The 22,310-nt window shown below is 38.9% G+C and overlaps 1 protein-coding gene across 1 annotated transcript in view; it reads right to left on the bottom strand.

Moving 5' to 3' along the window:
- The window catches only part of LOC146590245 (low-density lipoprotein receptor-related protein 1B-like), a gene marked incomplete at its 3' end in the record, with an annotated part of 297,172 nt that overhangs the window by 78,204 nt on the left and 196,658 nt on the right, over positions 1–22,310 (bottom strand). The window contains exon 6 of the mRNA XM_085314919.1: positions 16,440–16,697. Within this exon, the coding sequence (XP_085171045.1) occupies positions 16,440–16,697 (258 nt within the window). The remainder of the gene's footprint in view (positions 1–16,439; positions 16,698–22,310) is intronic.

Below are 22,310 nucleotides of genomic sequence, written 5' to 3'. Positions count from 1 at the left end.
AAAAATAAACAGAGCAGAAGCGAGAGAAAGGCTCAGAAATGAAAATACCACACAAATAGCAGYGCCTGGCCGCCTCCCTGAATGAACGCTCAGCTAAAGAACTCGCACTTAAAGACGAAAATGTATACAAGGGTATAGAGTACATAATAAGTGATTCAGTTCTCAAGTCAAAAACTAGCAAAGGATTTAGCCACTGGTTTGAGAGAATTAGTTCTTTTTAGGTTTGAAARTCCTGGTACAACTTCAAAGATGTGAAAATATATACATGTGTTTGCAGTTTGGTAAAATATTTTAAATTTTGCCATCATGAAAGTTTTCCGCGGCCTGCTCAGCTGCAGTATCACTGAACGAAAAGAGGGGACGAGAAAGGCCGCTGGGGCTGGGCCACGCTGGCACATCCCAGCGGAGAAGACGGCTGCAGGAGGTCCCGGGAACTCTCACGTTASTTTTCCAGGACGTCTATTACACTGTGGAGACAGGGCACTGATAACGCATATAATAGCTTATTTATATCTGTTTAATTTTATRTATTATATATATTTAAAATGGACTAAAGCCWAAWCATAAATACTTCACAGAAATTCAAAAAAACCTGTASGCAGGTATTCTTTTTAGAATAWTTTTTGTACTCTTATTCAAAATCTTGCATGTTTCTTGTAATTCAGTCTCCCTGTTTTACACCTAATCTTGCTGTTAGAGAAAGGAGAAGTGTAAAGAAGCATTTCTTAAAGTTAGAACAAAACTTTGTCAGACTAAAATTTCTTTCCCTCCTATTCGGTATYGACATCACCGTGTAATATAACACAGAATTAGCTATTCTTAAATTAATAACTATTGTAAAATTATTTTCTTTTAAATAGAATGTTAAGTATTTCTATATTATATATTTTAAAAAAATATTTTAAACATATTCATAGAGCATATGACTATGGTTTCAAAATACTGTTACTATTCTTTCACATTGACATAAACTGGATGCAAAAAAATACCATTTCTCATAGAAAATGCTACTTTCGATTTTCTGTATTTCTACTGTCTTTCCAAGGTTGAGCTTTTGGGGGGATCTTCTTCCCCACTCCAAGRAGGAGCTGTTGCCACCATCACATACATGCTGCATTTGAACATACAAAGTAAACTTGATATAGAAGAAAACTGAGAGCACTGAGTTTGTGACAGTAAGCGAGGGTTCATTCGATAAAAAGCTTGGAACAGACATGAAGATGYGTGTGTTCTCCTTCAAAGGGCAGAWAACCTAAACAAGATTTACTCAGTAAAATATCGGGAAKAGACACCAGCTCTCTCCTATCACAGCCACCCCGTTACACAGTCTGTTGCTGTCTCTTCCATCTCAGATTTGCCTCCTCCGCTATTCATTTTCCTTTTAATTCAAAGCGAACATTAGGCCTCTTCCCTCCTGATGGCTACAACAACCACATGCGGAGCCAGAACTGCTCCACGTAGCCCAGGATCCTACCCCAGGGGCGGCCACCGTCACGTGCACTCAGACACACTCAAGCCCTGCAGTACTTTAGGCAACGGGGAGGAAAAGGATTTTTTTTTTTTTCCCGYGTCCAAGCAAAATACAGGACATGCTTTTAAAGCCACACGATGTCCCGCTGTGCAAGGAGCGCATTAATTGACCGTAGTGAACCGGGACCCTCGACGCACACCGGCAGTTCCACCCGGCAGCTGCAAACCCCAGCTGCGTCTGAGGCCGAAGCGCTCTGCCTTTTTGTCCTCCCCGTGCTACGCTTTCTGCTGTGAATTGCACACGCCCAGCTACTCGCAGGAGTCGTTTATACGGAGCTGCTCAAGTCCACTCCCCCCTCCAGCCTCCCTCTCCAGGAAAGCTCCCCTGAGCGAGCACACCGCGCTCCCGGGACGAGACCTCGAAGCGCTCTGGTCTGGCCGGCAGCGATGCAATGAGCCCCTCTGATCGGCTCTGCAGCTGGGGRGCTAGTGAACGCGGTGTATACCAGAGAGAGACGGTTTTGGTCGCACTGGGGAACTTTTAAATAYACATTTTTGCACTCAAGAAGTTACCAAATTAATTTCATGGCTATTTCTGAAATCRTATTTTGAAGCCCGATACATACAGACAGCTAGTCCACTCACATCTTTGAAGTAATTAATCTTTTTTTCTTTCGTGCACACAGTTCCAGAAGTCCCTGAAGCACTGAAGAAGAGCATTGCACCAGTAAATGTGTGCCTGTACGCTTCTTCTTTTAACACACAAATACTATTATACCTTTAGAGGAAACAGCAATTTTACATTAAATATAGGATGGCTAAATCTTCAAGGGGGACATATGCGCCTTATGGCTGAAACCTAGCTTATGACAATCAGAACCATACTGGACGACATGTACCTTGTGCTGCATGTGTTACTGTATCATTTAATTTAAAATTAAATAAATTAAATAAAGATCTTCACAGAAGAGAGGGGAAAACATCACTGTAGTCTTTTATTYATACTACCATTCTAATTAAGGATTCAACATAACTGCTGGCTATTAAAATTAGTATCATGTAAATAGGGATTTTTTTCCTCCAAATGCTGAAGAAAGATTGGCAATGGAAAAATTATTAAGTTATTAAGTTTTCATAAACTCCAGTGAAACCATCACTTGTTTTAAATGTGAGGATTGGTCTGTGCAAACGCCACAGTGGAACTTAAACTAGTTGGAGCCTTTCTTAGAAACCTCCGAGCGAAAGTTCAGATCCATGATTTTGGATGAAATCTCATCAAAATTAAAAACACTCCAAAAATGGGTACACTCCATGTTTGCTTCTGGTTAATGAATCAAAAATAGCCAACCTCTCTATTTTAGCTAACTTTATTTTGATTAAGGAAGGATCTTCTGTTTCCAGCTAAGTCAAAACCGAAACCATGAGATGGCTTTCAAAACCGAGGTACCATATTGAGAGTCCTGCAAACGCATTGCCTCTGCAGAGCCTCTCGCTGGAGAGCGATGCTCCTAGTTATCAGCCCAGACAACTTGATGCTGACACTGTGGTTTGGGCAAGTTTACGGTGGCATAGATTTTTCTGCACCTCTTCTATTGACTGCAATTTGCCATAATTATGTCCGTAGTTCCATTTACAAAACATGATTTTTATTTAAAATGTCACCATTCAATACACTAGACATATTGGTGAGTAAGCTTTTAATAACCCTGCCTTGCATGATTAGTGAAGATGTTTAAAAATGAAAAATGAAATGACAGATATCCATCTATCTTTTCCAAATGCATCTCCCTTAACTATCTAACTCTTTTGAGAAATCAGCCCTCTKACTGTTTGTAAAGAGTATAATGCAAAATCTAAAAAATATTAAATATAAGTAAGCACTTTAAAGCATCCAGACTTCAAGTTCCTCAAAAGAAAAGAAAGTTTTTCCCTTGTTTGATGAGTAACATAAATTTCAATAAATTGGGTTACAGTCTTACAAATACAAATGCTGTTCTTCCAAACCTACAAGATATTAGAAGATAAACATTTTTAAAATCTGTAAATGTGAACAYTTGTACAATAGCAGTTTCCCGAAACTCAAGAGTTTTAGAAATCATAAKCCCAATATTATGAATACTTAACAAAAGCATCCTGATAGCTCACGACGACATCTTCTCTCTCAGCRATCTAACCTGTCTAGTTCCTCCAAGCATTCAGCTCCAGACTAGCTTGGGTATTTTTCTTCCAGTTTAAAATAGTGTTTATATCCTTCTGCTGGACGCAGCCCACAAATCAAGAAGACAAGATCTAACTCCAGAAACTTCACACGATTTCATAGTTCTGGAATTAGTAGTTCAAAACACTTCAAAAGACTGCAGAAGACTGCGACACAAGCTGGCCAACCAGGTCCTTTTCAGTCCTTCACATACTAATATCTGAGCACCAATGACAAGATATAGTCATACAAGCCAATTTTCTGGACTCTTAAGCTGCACAGCAGATAGCTATATAAGTTTGCTGGTTAGCTCAAAACATAAATAATAATAATAATTCCCACTGGTGGCTCTGGTCCTTTTGTAGACCTCCTTTGTTTCTAGGGAAGCTGGACATTTGTAGGTTTTTATGATTTAGTTTCTCAGGTTGCTATGAGGCACGCTACTGCAGATGGCAGTCAGGCAAAGGTAATATTAAGATATGCTGCATTGGCCGAGGTTGAACTTTGAGCAGGCACTATGACAGAAATGTAATTTAATTATAAACTTTCTTCCATCGTGAACTGTGGGATCTACAGAACTTTGAAAAAAAAAACATCTTTTTTTATAAAAATCCTCTGCTTACAGAGCAGAGGAAATGTGATGATGYTGGGTCCCAGGTGCTTGGGCTTGGTGCTTTTGCCAGGAATTTTACAACAGAGTGGCAAAATCTGGTTYAAAATTTCCTAGCATACTTCTTTTTGTCCTCACGTCGTAAAGTGATTCTACTTCATAGTACATCAAGTTTCTGGAATGAGTAAAATGGGTGAAATTTTCTGTTACTGTACCATGATTCATGTATTTAGTTATTATCACGCCACCGGATGAATTGTAAAAGGAAGAGGTGTGAAAGGGTGAAACAACGGCTGGATGAATTTGTCTTCTAATCCTGAGGATCAAGATTTTGGCGGATCAAGTAGTGAATTTCCTGCTGCCAATCTCACGTCAGAAACAAGTAAGAGATGTCGAAAACCGTAACACTGCTAATTTCTGTATTACTGAGTTTCAAACACGCTGCCGAACGACTGTGAACGCGTARCGGGGTCCCAGGAGCCTGCATCCGTGCTGAACAATAAAGACAGATTTACGGAGGTACAGAGCTATAACACTCTTTTTTTTTCCAACTGCACATTCAAAAGCTTCTTATAAATCTGCCGAGACTGTAAATCAAACCCAGTTATTTACTTCAAAGCAGTTAAGTCATCCACTGTTAAAATTAAAGCATAATTCAGCCGCAATAGGCATCCCACCAAGCGCGCGGGCTACGCGCGCTGCTGCGGGGAGAGCGCCGTGCTGCGTTAGCTTGTGCCACTGGGCTCGCTTAGCATCCTCCGTCAAAGGCAAAAGCGTACAACCTTCCCCCCGCCGAGGACTGCCGGCCGCGCGTACGCCCCTCATCAACAGCCCCTACACGCAAATAAGGTCACTTAAACGTCTTCCCACAAAGACGCTAAACAGTTCATTATTATTTAAAAAAAAAATAAAATATGGAGTTCCTTTTGCAATACAAAGTAATTGAGGAAAGTGCAAGCCAGCTAACCCCGGAGGTGGACCACGGCACTTCCAGGAGCACGTKTGGGGGTTAATGTAGAAGGCAACGATCTTAGTCAGCTGGAAGGGAAGGAAGGGGGCTCGTATTACACGTTTTCGCAGAAGGTGACACTTGTCAGACAACACTGGTTCACAAGAGTCAGCGTATGCTATACTCTCTTGCAGACAAAATGAGGTCTTAATTTTATAGGCTAATTTCATATTGAGMCCAATACAGTTGCTATTAGCAATATATTGCCTGGATAACACAAATATGCAATACATAACATAACCTAGTGTTACRAATCACCCTGCTTCTTTTCCCTAAAGGTCATTATTACATTCAATTCAATTTTAATCAGAAGGTAATAATGACAACAGCAGATTTCATTCTGATCCATATACGACATTGAGCATGGAAGTCTTTTTCTGTATCTCAGACATTTAGGGGAAAAGGAATATGTTCTTAAAAAAATGTGCTTGCAAATAAGAACAAACACAAATGTTATTAAAGAACTAAATAATACAGTTAAACTCTGCATACTGATCCCAATATAAATCCAGTATGAGAACTACTACTATATGAATTGCAGAAAAAAATTTAAATTTTAATTATAAAAAATATAACCTGTGCAGTTAGCAGACATATATCTCATCCCGCCACATAACACCTCTGAAACAAAGCCACATCATGTACTTTAGCAGATGAGATGACCTCCTCTTTTAGGGTTACTAAGGAGAAAAAATGAAATTACTTCTTATATTAAAGGGCATTAAGCCATTTTCTTCATCTCTTTCCCTGCCTCCAAAAACAAATAAAGCTCTTCAGAAAGGATCATCACCTCCATGGCACCTACTGCTACGATACAGAGGAATCACTGACACAGCCGGTGCCATCAACATGCTTGTACTTCTGCAAAACTTCTGCAAACACTGTACAGCATCACCTAACACCACTATTTACCTTATATTATGATTTGGGCATAACAAATAAAAAACCTTTCCTATCTATGAACGCTGAATGCCAGCTGCCTATAATAAATGCATGCTCATCWTACTGTTTTCCCATCCTTCCTTTCTTCCTGTTCATCCATATGTTTTTTTCATCCATCTCTTCCACTTTGTCCAAACCGAAAACAGTATCCTGTTCCTTGTTGTTTTGACTTGATCAAAAAGGAGATAACTGTCCAGGCTTAAAATCAAGGCCTAGTTGAGGCATTTATAAATTGCAATTTAAAATAATTTTACAATTATTTGCTATTTTTTCTTGCTAATTTATTTGCAATAATGAAAAAAAAAACAAAATAAAAAAATTATTTTAGGAATATGCCTCAATTATTTTTCTATACATTTTTGACATGGCATCTGGACATCATTGCTTTTTGGGGGGTTTCTGTTGTCTTCATTGTAGTGGTAGATTCAAATATTGGTCTACCTGAACAAGAATGCCATTATCTTAAAAATGAACACCATCATAGAGGCCACGAAAAAGTCTTATGAGCCACTCAAGCAGTTTTTGTTTCCAGAAATGTGACTCACATACAATGCTCTCATATTTGCAGAACTCGAACTTTGCTTTCAAAAAGTTTACAGCCTCTTCCAAAATATTTTAACTAGCCACCTTAGAAAGATACGTGGCCATAATCCCTCCTCTTTTCAAATTCAGAAGCCTTGTGTACTTTKTGCTATCTAGTCCTGCTCTGTATATCCCCTATTCATTTTTAGCATTTCAGTTCTTAAACCTCACAGCATCCCTATGACATCTGGAAATACTGTTATTCTCATTTTACAGTAAGAGGGGAAAAGAGAAGATTACTTGCTAAATGTCATTCTAGTAAGTCTCAGGAAAAACAGTGGTGTCCTGACTACCAGCAGACGAGGCTGCCTTTCTCTCTAAACCATCCCCCTTCTCCCGTAAACAGTTAAAGAAATGGTCCCAATACTTGCAAAGAGAGGATATATTGGCATTACACAATATGCTAGCACAAAAGAACGCCCCTCCCCAATGCACTGTGACCAGCTATTTAGTAAAATGCAGAATATGGATTGCAGTGCATTCACAGACCATTATAAAAATGTATACCAGTATTATATTTTCACATTACTTTATCTTACTTGGGTCATCTTTTCCCAAAGAGTTTATTTCCGAAGCTAATGTAGCGGTAATGTCTGTTTTAAACAAGCCTGAATTTTGCAACTAGTTGATCATATTTAGTGAATAACTGCTATATCCTTGAAAGACCCTTGAAATGAAAATGCACAATATTTTCAGGATATTCCTAACTGAAGGGAAAATAGCACTGATCTTTATAAATACATTCTCTCTATACTATCTCTATTTACTGACATATTAACTAACACACACATATATATTGAAAAATGGAACCAGATATGTAGGTAAAACATATCCCAGAGATGAGAGTTGCTGCGACTGTAAGTTTTCACAGATCAGCTCGTCATTTTTGCTTATATGATGTGACATAATCTTTATGCAATTACACGTGCAAAGAATATGCCACGTGCAACAGCAGCTCGAGAGCTGCCCTGGCGAACGCCTACCGCAGCCCAGCAAGCTGCCGCTGCTCGGGACGGGCTGCCACAACGCAGGGCTCCAGCTCCGAGCAAACCCACAAATTACTCATTAAATTACTTACAACCGTTCTGACGCTGTCTTTCCAGAACTAAGAAAATTGCATAGCTTAAACTTGACTTTAGTAAAAGTGATTAACTCCACTCAAAAKATTTGTTAGATGTGAGATTTGTTAGATGTAATTTCTCAGTTTCAGAACGAGCGCTTCACTTAAAACCGCTGTTAAAAACTGTAAAGCAAAAATCAAGTTTTTTATTTTGTTCTACCTAACTCACAAATAATGAGAGGGATGGATAGGATTTGTTCTTCCATTGTATTTGTTTTATAATACTGACATGATCCTTAAGCTTTTCAGCATTTCAGRTCCTTCTCTAAAGGTAGTCAGAAAAAAAAATTTGATCAAATTCACTCAATTTTTAGTAGAGATCCATAACATAAGTAAAAGATTGAAGCCAAACAATATTWCTATGAAATGGAGATAACCCCTTTTTGAGTCAGCCATTGGTTCTGCCAGTCAAAGCAGTTAAAAATGAAAAAAAAAATTATATCCTATATTAAACCCTAACATCAGCTGGTGTTTTTACTTTACCTTGCCCACCGCAGTGCAAATAACAATCACGGTTTTATCAACTTTTGCAAATAGGCATGTCCTCTTCCTGCAAGAGCTCTTGATGAAGCGCTGTTTAAAGAGCAAAGCCCGTACTGTATTCTGACCCCACGAACTCGTTGGTGGGTCTGCATCACAGCGCACAGAAATAGCCAGGCTACACTACGGACCGCAAGCACTCCAGCAGAGCCCACAGSGGCTGCGTTTGCATAATTTCTTAAAAAGCAGAGGCAAAGATGTGGAGACTACTTTTCATTTCACTTTAGCTTTACTTCTATTAACGCAAATTTTCATTAATTTAACATGATCCTTATTAACCCTTCACAACAAGCCATTAGATCARAATGTGCACTGCAAAACACATAAAAACAATAGTAAAGGTCACCAGCTAGGATCACAACTTGTAACACTTGTGTTTTATTCCTGTACTCTTTCCATGGCATAATATATGTAAGCAGCATTTTGTTTTGTTTTTTTTTTGTTGTTGTTTTTTGTTTTTTTTTAACCATTGCTTCCCCTAAAAACGAAAGAGCAGGCACTTATTTGTATCGCTACACATCCGACATAGAAGGAACAAAGTCACTCGCAACGACTGTGCCAACTCACTAATACCAGTCACTTTGTTATGTTCTGCATATGCAATTTTGCATGTAGCAGATAAAGCACTGCACAATCCTAGAAGTTCCCAGGATCTTTGCTGAAAATATACTCTTTAGTTACATTTTTACCTATTGGATARCTGTCTATCYRGACTGAAATTTGGCCCAAAGTTGCTCAAGTACTTCTTAACTGGTATCATATTTTGCTATACAAATGTAAATAAACAGTATTTTTGGCTTATAGCTTCTCTCATGCTTCTGTCTTTACTATAAAGACAACAGAAGCTTTGAAGCAGCTTTGAAGGAGGTAGAAGATCTAATTTTAATGACATGATATGAAGTACCTTAAGTAAAAAGAAAGGCCATGGTTCGCTTTAATGTTTTTTTTTTTTTGGATAAGATCTGAGTAAAATATTTGCATTAATAAATTAATGTTTGGAGGTAACTGGTAAATTTGCTGTCAATTAGTGTAATTGGAACAAACTTGATTAGCATCCTGTGTGACACTAAATTACAAAGAAACAGCTGCACTTAGAAAGAAAAGCCCTAGATATTATCAAAAATGGGAAATTTATAAATTTATAAAAAGTATCAAGAAAAGATGAAAAACGTTCACAAACACACAGTTAGATGAAGGTATTTAATACTAAATTATTAATTAGGTACTGCCATTGAAAATAACCTCTAAGAATGTACACCTAAAGCCTCAAGCCCGTAGCCAACACCACCAACGTGGCTGGTTTATAAGTATGTATCATCTCTTATACAGCTCCCATATGCACCTGCCTTTGCTCTAAGAAAGAAGAAGACAAGCTTCACTGAATACTGAGGACATCTCAAGAGCCTGAAAGTTGGAGCAGAAAGAGCAGAAGAACTGTCACAATTGCTGGAGCCAAAAACCATTGCTTAGATCCCACAGAGCATCACAAGAGGGTACCAGTCTTGGTTCTGGAYGGTAGCATCATTCTGGCTTTATTTCACTTGCAGCATCTTGCAGAAAAAGGACTTTCTGGTTTCACCGGAAAGCAAAGAAACAGTTCAGCCAGACGGGAACCGGGGGAGTGAGGGAGCATCTTTCCTGAACACTGAGAAGCTTCTGCTATGCAAATGTCTTCGTCTCCCTGGAAATTTGCTGACTACTGAGCTCCACAGTGAATTTTTAGAAGCAGAACAAGTTCAGATCATTTTTTTTGTGAAAATCATATTAAAAAGAATAGTACCAGTGACTACCCAACATGGTGCATAYGAATGTCAAAGGCTTATGAGAAAATGTGTGTCTAATCCCATTAAACATGTATTATTTAATTCCACATTATAGAAAAGTRTTACTTGCTTTTTTTTAACTCATATCTCATTGTTCTTATAATGTGAGATAAAAATACATTTGCAAAACATTCAGGACAAAATTTTGCATTTTATATTTACAGCAACCTAATCATTTATAACATTAGAATAAAATAATTGTGGGGGCTGTAAAGAACTATCTTCCAGAGCCTTGCTAACAAAACACAAAACATTTATGTTTTACAAGCAGAATAATACATTCAATATATAGACAAACATAGAGAAAGAGTTCCTCAGCATTACGCTGGGTAAAGATAAATTTATAYGTACTGTTTTACAAAAGGTTACTGATACTATGACAAAGTGTTCATTTTYTATTTACAAAATCCTTCTGCTGCTGTTGAAAATAGTCAGCCTGCTCTTAAAAGTTCTCCCTGGTGCAAAACGTTCATTATCAAGGAGGGAGTGGGATGTAAGAAGACACACTTGAGGCCARTATCTTTGAATGACTGAAAAATTCCATTCCTGCCAATTAATAAGCAGCCAGTAAATAACTCTGTTGTCAACAGGGATTAAATGCAGGCAACCTAAGTTTGAAGGGAACTTCCACCAATTCAGAGCATCTGCCATGGAAGTTTGTGCCTCAAAATGGCAAAATTCAGTGTTAGAGGGACACTGTTCAAGCAGGTAGCACAAGTTCCCACRGCAAATTGAATGGGCTATATCCAAAAAATTCCCTAAATGCAGATGGATCGTTCACAGCAACCATTTAGAARCTAATATATACAAGACCCTCTTAGCACTTGTGATATCATAGATTATAGCTTAACTTTTGTGCAAACAACATCAAGAACAGGTATATACACCTGAATATATGAATATATTCATACAAAAACATAATGGATTTGCAATATCTACTGTTGCTGAAGGAGGATACTAAACTGATCCTGACATAGATATCCCAAAACCTTGAGGCAACATCTCAAACTGTCTCTGAGAAAGACTGAATGAATGTGTTTAACAAGAGGGTTTGAACTATTCTTACTCTTCTAGCAAATCTGATGACCATTATAAAGGCTATGTTTAATCAATAACCAGAGAAAACAGCCAGTAGCTACAGACAGGATAAAACTGATGAAAGGAAGTTTCCGGACAGGCTTGAGTCTCTAGAGAATCTTGCCGTGGCACGGTGCGAAGAGCTGCACCGCGGCCGTTCGTTACCAGGTGGCACTGCTTCCTGTGATTCGTGACAGTCCGTATTGCCTCAGGAAAGCCACTCACGAGGGCTGTAACACATACCTAGATCAGAGGCTCTGTAAGTCTCCGTGCACCGGAATGAAGAATGAATGAATGTACGGAGAGCTCAGCAAGAACCACAGCACAAGAGCCTCTCAGGCTACGTTAGGTCCACCAAGGTGACCTCAGCTCTGTCCTGCCTCTGCACAACTACACCTCTGGACAAAGTAAGAGGCGACTATTCCTGAAGTAGCTTTTATCCTATGTCCCCAGAAATGTAAGAACAACTGTATCAGATCAGCTAGCGCTCCAGAATTGTTAAGTGGATGTCACAGACAGGCAAGTAAACCGTGACTTTTCTTTAGGATACCCTCTTCATCTCCAACAATTTAGCGCTTTCATTTACAAGAAAGAGTTCAGAGAGACAGGACAAATATTGGGAAGAAATGATTCCTGGAGTGCTTGAGATAGACCCTCATTAAACTGATGTTTAATTGAAGTCTCAGCACCTGTAACTCCACAAAGGTTGCCTTTTTCAAACAGGGCTGTCTACCACAGAGGAAAAAGTAAAATCACATTTTACAACTATATGACAGCTTATTACACCTATCTGGCGACACGCTCAGTGAGCAGACTTTTATAGGGGAAAAAATAAAAAACCCTACAGAGTTGTTCTCCTCCTGTGTAAGCCTAACTTTACTTTGATTTCTCATGAATATTCCTAGGAACTTTATAGGAAGTTTGCTGACAGAAGCTCCATCCTTAGTACTAAGTGTTTTCTTCAGTGATTGAGGTTTATAAATGCCAAGTGACTGTTGGTATTTTGAGCAGCACAGCATTYGTAGTTGTGGTTAATCACTGCTAGGATGTGTTTTAGGTCTTAGATGGRGGTGGAAATTTGGGCTTGTGGTTGTTTGTTTCTATATGGTCTCAAAATACCAAGAAAAGGAGACAAAAACCACGACCACCACTACCAAGAAAATTCCTCAAATTCCCCTAAAACACATTCTAAACTTCTTTTCTGTTGTTTCCTTTCAGAAGGAGTTATTTGGGGATTTTTGAGTAAGCTCAGAAGAAAGGCAAGCCTGCCTGCCTGTCTGCCTGCGTGCGTGAGTGCATGTGTGTATGGGGGAACTACGGCAACTGGGACCATGGGAAAAACCAGGAAGGTAACCAAATGGACACTGTTTGATACTGGTTGTCCTCCCATTCTGCTGCAGGTACTTTTCTCTGGACCCCCACCTCATGGTCTGCATAATGACCACATTCAAGAAGAGAGAAGGACAAATGGGCCTGGTAAGGGCGAGGAGAAAGTGCAAAATTTCCTGAGCAGAGAGGCCGATACATCTCCTTCTGTGCATTTTGTACTTGCCAGCTTAGAYGCTGGTTGATACCCAGAGGAGACTTCCAGCTCAATCCCAGTCATTTGTTCCTGACCTTGCAGTGACTCTTTCCCTGTGCTGTGGCAGGGAAGGCTAGGGAAATTAGCTGGATTAAAACTGAGACTCTATGTGGAGTAAAATAATAGTACTGTGGTAACCAAATGCAAAGGAAACCTGAATCACATACCATCCAAGCAGAAAATATCATCCTCTGAAGTAGCATCCCAGGGAGAGATTTTGCTATACTCTGCCCAACAAGAATAGCACCTAAGAGCACAGACTGCAGTTCCTAGAGCCTGTATGGAGAGCAAGTAGGGTGCTTTGTACTTGTACCGATGAAGAAATGCAAAATGCTTATTAAAACAAGGAAGAAGAGAATTCTGCTGCCATCCAGAAGATGCTGCTCTTGCCAGCTTCCCCGCGGTTGACAAGCACTGGCAGGCGATTCCATATTAAGGTCAGAAGCAGCGCAACTTTGGAAAGGACTTGCATCTTCATGATTATATGAGTGTCTTCCCCRAAAGGCTACATGCACTGTCTGCAAAAATCTTTCCTGTAGGAAGTTTTCCAGCACCACTTTCAACAACTCCTAGATCTTAAAGAGACAAAGATGAAACAACATGCCAAACTCAGCCTTGGCTGAGACACAAATGCTTGTGCTGACATTACCATGCCTATGGAAACCTATTCCTATTTGAACAAAGAAACCTATCACGCAAGCAAACAAAAAAAAATATCAACAATATAATAAATCTCATAAGACAACAACTAGCTTACTAAGGCTGAGGAATACCAGCACTGGATTTTCACCCTGCTCTCCTGCAGCAAGTGACAACTGAGTGCAGGACGAGCCTGTCCTACTTCTCTATCCTCATGAAGAATAAGGGATAGATGGAGGCCAGATTAACACTACTCTTCAAAAGAATCTGGTTGTATCTGTCTGGGACACATACATACCAAAATGAAATGATATTGGACAGTCTTTGAGGAAAAATGCTAGATACTAAAGGACTGTAATTTCCTTTCTTTTGTAAATCCAGGGTTTACACTCACTACTTTGAGCTCGTATTATACAATCTATCATGAAAACAAAGTATTTTCATGGTCTCTGCTTTCCTAAATGTAGTCTTTCATCTTAAAATATCATCTACATTCTTTGATCCTAATTACAAGACATTATACTTGCTTGTGCTAGAACAAACATTTTGAATAAGTCCACTTCAAGCAGTCCCAAACACTTTGTATAACTGACTTTTCAACCAATTTTTGTGTCATATGCAAATGATGACATCTTTTATGATATCTTTTCATCCAGACAACTAACTAAGAACAGATTATAAAACTAGGATAAATAAATTTAAAAATCCTATGGACACTGCTAAGAATCATTTTTCTTTTTTCTCTAAGAGTTTATGAATAGCCCTGCTAGAAAAAGCACAAARAAACCCTCAAAGAACCCCCCCCAAATCTCACAGAAATAGAAGTTTCCTATGGAGAATATATATTCCATTTTCCTATGAGCAGCTCCAGAGGCATGACCATTTATTTATTCGGCATGAGCTCGAGCTGCCAGAGAGAATATGCATGTGAAGATGCTGAGGCTGAAACAGCATTTGAAGATGCTGAGGCTCCCGTCTCCGCTGCCCCAGGAGCAGACCGGCAGAGCCGTAAGCGAGAGCAGCTCTCACACTACTTGTCCTGCTGAGGCTGGAGCCAGGGACATGGGAGCCCAACCACAGCSAAATCTAGAGTTTGTCAGTGGGAGCCCCAAGCCCGCTGCCCTGTTTCCTAAACCAAAATTAAACAGTAAGTTGGAACAAGTCTCTGCAGTCAATACATGTCCATGGGAATTTCGATTCTTAATTTAAACAAGCCTCTATGATTAGATTGAAGTTCCAGAAAAACATCAGAGTCCATGCTGATGTGTACTAACACTATGAAAAATGATTAGCTCATTAATTCCAGGCACTGTGTTCATTTCAAACCCTCAGTTTTGCAAACAGATGCGCTAATGCAGATCCAAACACCAGAGAAATCAGCAATTCCACTCACATGCAGACAACAGACGGACAGGAATGCAGAGGAGGAACGGTGAAAAACTAAAAACACAGCACTAAGATCCACTTTGATGATGAAGATAAGAGACAAAACAGATACACATGCAGTTCAATACAAAACAAATTTTGTTAAGGACTGCAGTTAATCTGATTGTTCTTACTAAAAGGAAAATAAAATAAAATAACAGTAACAGAGTGAATTAAGAAGGTGCACTCAAATACRACCACTGAGATTCTTAGGGCTCTTCGATTACCTGAAGTATGAAAAATCCTCTAAAACACAATAGAAAAAAAATGCAGACAAAACAAGAAAAAGGCTAAAAAAATACAACTATACTCTACATTTGGGATCAAAGAGTTCTGTAAAAATAGTAGAGTCACAATGAATGGTTAATGGCTAATTAAATGGTTAATTAAAATAAACAAAAAACCCAAAGCCCTCATCCTTTTCAATTTATTTTTCTACATAATAAAGATGGAATTAGAAAAATAAGTAAAAATCAATCTCTTACCCTGGAAAAATAACCACATCTTACAGCAGTTATTGCGATTGTCTAAAGCACAATTTCTTGAAAGAATTTACCACTTTGACATGAACCTCCAAGAGGTCTAATCAAATCTGTGATTTGACTATTCCTCAAGTGGACGGTCAGAAAGTCCGAGATCAGTTCAGACTTATTCTTTGATGTCCATCTCTACTTTAAATGATTACTTAAAAAATGAGGTCCAGGGTAAAGCCATGGAGATTCCCATTCTGAGTTTTCTGAAGCCTCTTATTAACACCATCATTACACTCTTCAGTGCTGTGCTTTGCAAGCTGACAACTCTTCCGTGAAAGATGAAGAAAACTGCATTTTTAATTGTATGTTATTTTGTAGTCTATTCACATAAAAATATCTAAATGGATCAACAACTCCTTCAGAAGATAGCAGGGTTCACCAACTGAGAAGATGATTAAAAACTAATGACGGAGTGCAGAAGACTACTTCAGTATTACAAGTTAAATCTTTCTTATTGCAAAACAGTCAGCAATCTATTTCCAGTAAATCACAAAATATTTTATTATTTTCAAGGACTATCATGCCTATGACCATTGACAGCAAAGGTGATACGCATGTCTCTCATTAATTCCTTGTTAAAAGCATTGTTTCAGTAGCAAAGAATCTTTTTCAAGCTTTATGTAACAGTACGTCACCAGAGAAAAGGAGGCCTTTTACATTTCTTCTTCCTTTGTACTGACCTGCTTTTGTAAGACTATCCTTCCACACATTATTTTTGGAATATAAAAATGCACATCTTTAAAAAACTGGGATATCTTACAGAGTGAAACATAAAAGTTTCAGTTAAGACTATCTTCAACAGGAAGCCCTAAAACAGTTATAAAATTTCCTGCAAGTTAGCAAAGACAGACACTCTATATTGTTTTGCTAAAAGACTCTCAAATACTTACTGTGAAGATGCTGAGCAATGTTTATTATCCATTCGTCTGTTAACTCCCCAGCTTTTGTTATCTTGATACATTTCAATTGACTTAAAGGATCTCTTGACTCAATCCAACAAATTGTGTCTTCTTTGTAAATATAATCTAGCGTAAAAATTGTAGATCCTTTCACAGGAGTTTGGGTGGACACACTGCTTCCATTAAGATGTAAGACCTCAATTGTTTCAGATTTTGCAACCAGAAGAAGTGGAGGTCTATCAGTGGGCTCTAAAAACAAAGCGAAGAGAAATTAAAGTGTTAACAGACTGTAATAGACCATATTTATCTTTCCAGTTTTAATGTAGTTTTATATGCTTTTACCTGCATGTTTTAAGAGACATAAAAATTGCCTTTTTGTTTTGATTCTTATACCCATCGTATATAGCAAATTATGAGTCTATTTTATCCTGCTGTTATAATGGTTCACATCATTAAAGAAAATTAATTACCCCAGTCATAGCTTCTGTTAAATTCAAAGTATCATTATTACAACATTTTTCATATCTAAATCATAAAAAGAAATTCAAGTTATGCAAATCATTTCTATCTGCATTACTGACATTGTTAAAAGAATAAAAGGAGATAGGTCAGGAAAAGCTGAAGAACTTGTGAGTATACCTGAAATAGTAAGATACTTTTTGTATTTCAGTCTGTAAAATAAGACAAAAACCGAGTGAATGAAGCTTAAAGAAAGACCAATGCAGTCAAACCTGGCTACATCACACACATGACAGACATAAGACAGGGCAGAGAGCTCTATGCAGGGAGTGTCTTGACAGCGAAAAGGGAACAGAGAATGTGAAGTTTCCACGAGGAAAACATTTAAGTTATGATAAAAAACACATAAGGGGAAGCAACTCACAGAGCATTACATGCAAGTCAAAGTGGGACCTCTTGTCACATTCACCTGAATCACTTTGATCAGAAGTCCTGCTACTAATATATAACAATGCTTGAACAATGTGTGAATAATGAAGAAAACAGCAATACCTAAAGAGTAAGGAAGATCCCCTGAGAGAGGAAGACATGAAAATAAGATATCCTTAAAAACAGGATTGGGTAACCATGAACTACAGCACCCAAAGCCCAGCTGTTGGAAGTTACGGGCAAGTGCAGAGTGGGATTTTCACAACATCCACAAATATTTTTTTCTTGTAGGCTAGGATTAAAACATAGGAAGGCCTCTCTCTCATAAAAGCAGATCGTTGCCTGCAAAGAATGGATCTCTGCTTTGACTGAGCTCTCCCGGGAGACTCTAGCGTTGGGTCGCTGCCTTCCCCGTACAGCTGCTGTTACAGGGGACCTACCTTACCCGCTGGACCAGGCGTCCACCAACAAACTGATCTTAAATTGCAATAGAAAACATTGCTTCTAACAGTTGCCACCACAAGCAGCAAAATCTTTTCAGCTAATGATTAAACTAGAGCCACACAAATATAGAAATCTCCTAGAGGGGCAAATAGGTTTGTAGTGCTATGGKTTGCAGGCTGTTGATAACAGCAAACTCGAGAGCCGATGCAAGAAGCTGCCACACTACTTCTGGAGCAAAGTGTTTTCCCACATCATACCCTTCATCTTTCCTGTTCAAGGTGTCATCATAACCCTGAATCTGCTTTATTTTCATGACTGCTTGATGGACAGAATGAATTTTACCTGTTTTGTTCTTTTGCAGAGAATCTATGGAAGCATAACAGGCAATTCAAGAACGACTCGCACCTATTTATATGCCAAAGGTGACAACAGATGGACTGTGCCAAAGAAATAYTGAACAAGTTAGTGCTGTCAGATGCAATATTTCCAGATGAGAGTAYGATTTTAAACATAGAGTAGATGCTTATACAGGACCCAAATTGACTGAGCCTCACTGAACGTCTAAAGCTGTTACTGAYGACTTGGCAGAAATGCTGACCCCCAAGATAAGGTGCCCACACAAAATTGTGTAGAACTTCTTTGTACCTTTAAGGAGACTGAAATTCCCTGAGAAATTATTATTTACACTTGCTTTAGGTTTAATTGGGCAACAGTGATGTCTATTTTTGCAATGAGATATGTTCATAGCAGTCAGTTAATGGAAACTTGTCCCCTGCAGCATGGTCAACAACATTACAGCACGTCCCATTCATCTGGGAAAGTACGTAATGTTGGCAAGTGGGCAAACTTTCAGAAGCTGTAGGTTGAAATTTTTGCCCTAAAACCTATAGCCTCACACTGTAAYTGCCAAGCATATGTGAAAAATGTTTGTGTTGCTAAGTCAAGAGCTCTCACCCCAAAGCAATCTGCTTACATTCAAAGGAATAAATTAGGGTTTAAACGCTGTATTTAAATGTAGTATTTTCAATCAACATTATACTCAATAAAATTTTCGAAATTTTACTGAGCAATTCTAGYTGAAGGAATGGAGAAAAAAATTACATACATCGAAGAATCTGACAAATAATACCTCATCAGCAAGTCTGCTTAAAAGAAAAATATGCTTAGTGAATACGCTGCTTAGTGGTCTCCACTGAAATCCACAGGAGTAGGCACTAAAGCCTATTCTTCGGTACAACATACTTTTATTTAAGCATCTGTTTGCATTTYGTTTACTTTGCTACCGAAAATGCTCTTTTCTCCAGTGGATCAGCCGGTATTCTTCTCCAAGGTGCCGTTCACTGACTCTTTTCCTCCTGTTTCTCTCTCCCTAACGCGTACTCTGCGTGGTGACGGGCATTTTCTCTCGCCAGGAAACCTCGCGTTCCCACCTGCCAAACCACACTTCCTGAAATCTATCCCTCTCCCAACTTACTTTCTGTTCTCACCTTTCTCACGTTCAGTTCCAACAATATATCGCTGGCACCCATACAAAAAAAAAAAGCATTTCAAAAATCTGAAAGGTATGTAGAGATCGAAGGAGCTGAACTTGCTTAAGAAAAGCAATTTCTTGTGAAGTGGGATAAGGCGAAGCCGCAGGCGAAGCTCCCCAGCCTTGCTTTTCTCAAAAGAGAAATATGCGCAAAGCTATAACAGAGAACCATTTCCTTCCATGAAGCGTTCTGAACTGACCTATTGAAAATTATAACAAGGATTTAATACCTCACCAAACTCCGGAGAAAGGTTGTATTTTAGYATTAATGTCTGAGACATAAGGGAATTCTGAAAAAGAATTAGTGTCGAAACTCCTGCGCAGCGCTCGCAATCAAACCTGGCTCCAGACAGAGGAACCGTAAGTATTCTTGGCACTGCTAAGAGCTTCTACTTTGCAGGCGCTATTAAACATTTAAAACACATCTGTATTCTTGCAGAACTTACCCAGAAACCAGATTACTGAGCTTGAAATTTTATTTTTCAAGCAGCCCAGAGAAGCAATAATTCATTGGATTGAATCAGTTAATCGTGTTTTTTCACAGTATACTGGGTAACATTTCTGCCAGTGTTGCTCGTGTAAACACCGATGTCCTAGTCACTTATTTAAAAATAAGTAAATATGTCTAATTAAAATTATTTTCATCATAAACCTACACAAAAAATTGTTAAAAAATCCGTATAAAGCATCTTAGTATAAACATTGCATAATGCAGATAAAAACAAAAAAGAAGCTGAAATCTTTTCAGGTTTTTCAGTCACATATACTACTTTTCCACTTCTCAAGAACGGAATCTATAAAGTTTAAAAGTTTAGAGGATGCAGCTAGGAAGAATTACTGTTCTTCTTTCCAGGGTTTTCTTTTCCTTTTATATGAAAGATAAGAAGCGAATAGCCCTCTAATCCAGGAAAGTTTTACGATTCATCCCACTTGTCTAAAATGAAAGTATCTTCCTTTGAATTATGTTTAAGATAGAATAGTGGAAAAAGATGAAAGACCTGCATTTCTTCCCTCCCTGATCTTGTCTAAACTACAGCTCAATAAGTGATGTCACAACAAATACGAAACCGAGGAGTTTTGCCTTGCCGCCCACAGACACAGGTCTCATGCGGAAGATCATCTTCACAAATGCCAGCAGATGGATTTCATTAGATCCATATGAAAAGGAGAAAAGCAGAATTCAGGGTTGGCCAGCAACTTTGTAATGTGCACCCCAGGAGAAGAATCCTTAAAAGTAAATTCTTTTACTTTTCTTTTTCAATTCTTCTTTTTTTTTTACGCTTTTTTAAAATTAATCTACCACCTSCCTAAAAATGGATTATTTTTACTCTCAAGCCTCAAAAATTAGCTCTGTGAGGTTTTAAAAGAAAACTGTGTTGTGAAATCAGTTTGTGAGGAATGTTTTCTAAGATCTCAGAAAGAGATTTTTATTTTAATCATTATCAGTTCACCCCACTATATTTGTATGACAAATGCTTCTTATCCCATGGTGTTTCTCTCTAGAGAGGCTATGGAGAAATAAAGTATACCAGGTACTTTTGGAAGAAAGACAGCTTTTTTCCTAAGCTAAAGATTTCCAGTTCTGTTGTTTTGTTTCCTTAAATATTCTTTTCATCAGATGCACGCTTTGCGACAGAGGCATAAAATCTTGGTAAACAAGCTCTGGAGCTCTGCTCAGCAAAGCTACATTTTGTTTCGTRTTCACCTCGGAAGAAGTCATTAACTGCTTTATACATAAAAGAAAGYGTGGTTAAAAAGTCTGGAAATAAACCATGGTGTGCCCCTAGCTGTTTTGATACCTATTTTAACATCCTTCCCAAAAGTACTGTGTAGCTAAAAGTTTCAGGCTCCAAAGTTATTTAGATGAGCTGAGGAAGAAAATKCAGAATTTAATGAAGTATAAACCTACCCACCTTTACAGCTAAGCATTTTGCTGCCCAAAGGGTGGRAAAAGAGCAACTTCTGCGAACATCTTTGCTAATTTGCTCGTGCAGAAACGCCATTTGGCAGTGATGGGCTCCAAAGGGAGGGAGAGCTGGAGGAGCTCTCTGGAGGCCATGACGTCCACCCATGGGTGCCATGGCGTCCACCCATGGGTGCCCCAGGGCTGCCGGACTGCTCAACCCGGCACTGCGGCCGCAGCCTCCACCGCGGCAGTGGGTGAAGGCTAACGGAGAGGAAGACCTTAGACTGTCTATCAGCAGATATTTAGCAAACTGTTTGCTAAAATGCAGCAGAAGAGTGCTGTCACGTGTCCTCTCATGCTCTGCTGCATCTAGGAGCTCAGCATGGAGAGCAATTCGTATCATCAGCAGGTTCGCTGATATTAACATGAAAGCGTTTTCCCCATGCCTAACCTAAACCTCTATTGCTGCTTATCTTCCTTTCACACTTGAAATACCTGAGTCCTCCTGGTCCCTGTTGGCCTTGCATGATGTCTTGCAAGGAATAAGCCTACTTACACATACCAGGATAGTCCCTGCCCCCTCCTCTGCCAACCGTAGGGCATTTGGGACTCATTTTGACTTGGGATCCATGATGCATTTTAGATACTTTTCTGCAGAATGGTCCTTGTTTAGTTGTTCATCGATCCTTATTCATGCAGGGCAGCACCTTGCTTTCCTCCCTGCTTGAATCTGATCCTATAAGGTAGCAACTTGTGAAAAGTAGGTTGTTGTATCAGTCTACTTATGAAGGTGATGGTAAGGGTGAAGGAAGGCTACCTGCTGGTATGCAGGTACTTCCCTGTTTGCCACCCCCTAAGCTGGGTCCTGTGAAGCAGCACAAGTTAGTACAAGTCATTGGAGCTGTTGCAGCATTCAGTAACAGATACACCATCACTCCTGTGCCAAGCTTCTCTTAGACCTCCAGGCACGACGAAGCATTTGGTCTAAATATTCCACACCTTGATTATTTAATCCAGTGTTGCTTCCAGGAAAAGTTATGTTTATGCACAGAACCAATGTAACAAGAGCAACATTCATTTTTTCACAGCACTG

This window comes from Rhea americana, unplaced genomic scaffold (assembly GCF_003343005.1).
Source record: "Rhea americana isolate MKP2758 unplaced genomic scaffold, rheAme1 scaffold_415, whole genome shotgun sequence".
Taxonomy (NCBI): domain Eukaryota; kingdom Metazoa; phylum Chordata; class Aves; order Rheiformes; family Rheidae; genus Rhea; species Rhea americana.
Note: the sequence above shows the minus strand (reverse complement) of the source record. Positions and strands in the feature narration are given on the sequence as shown.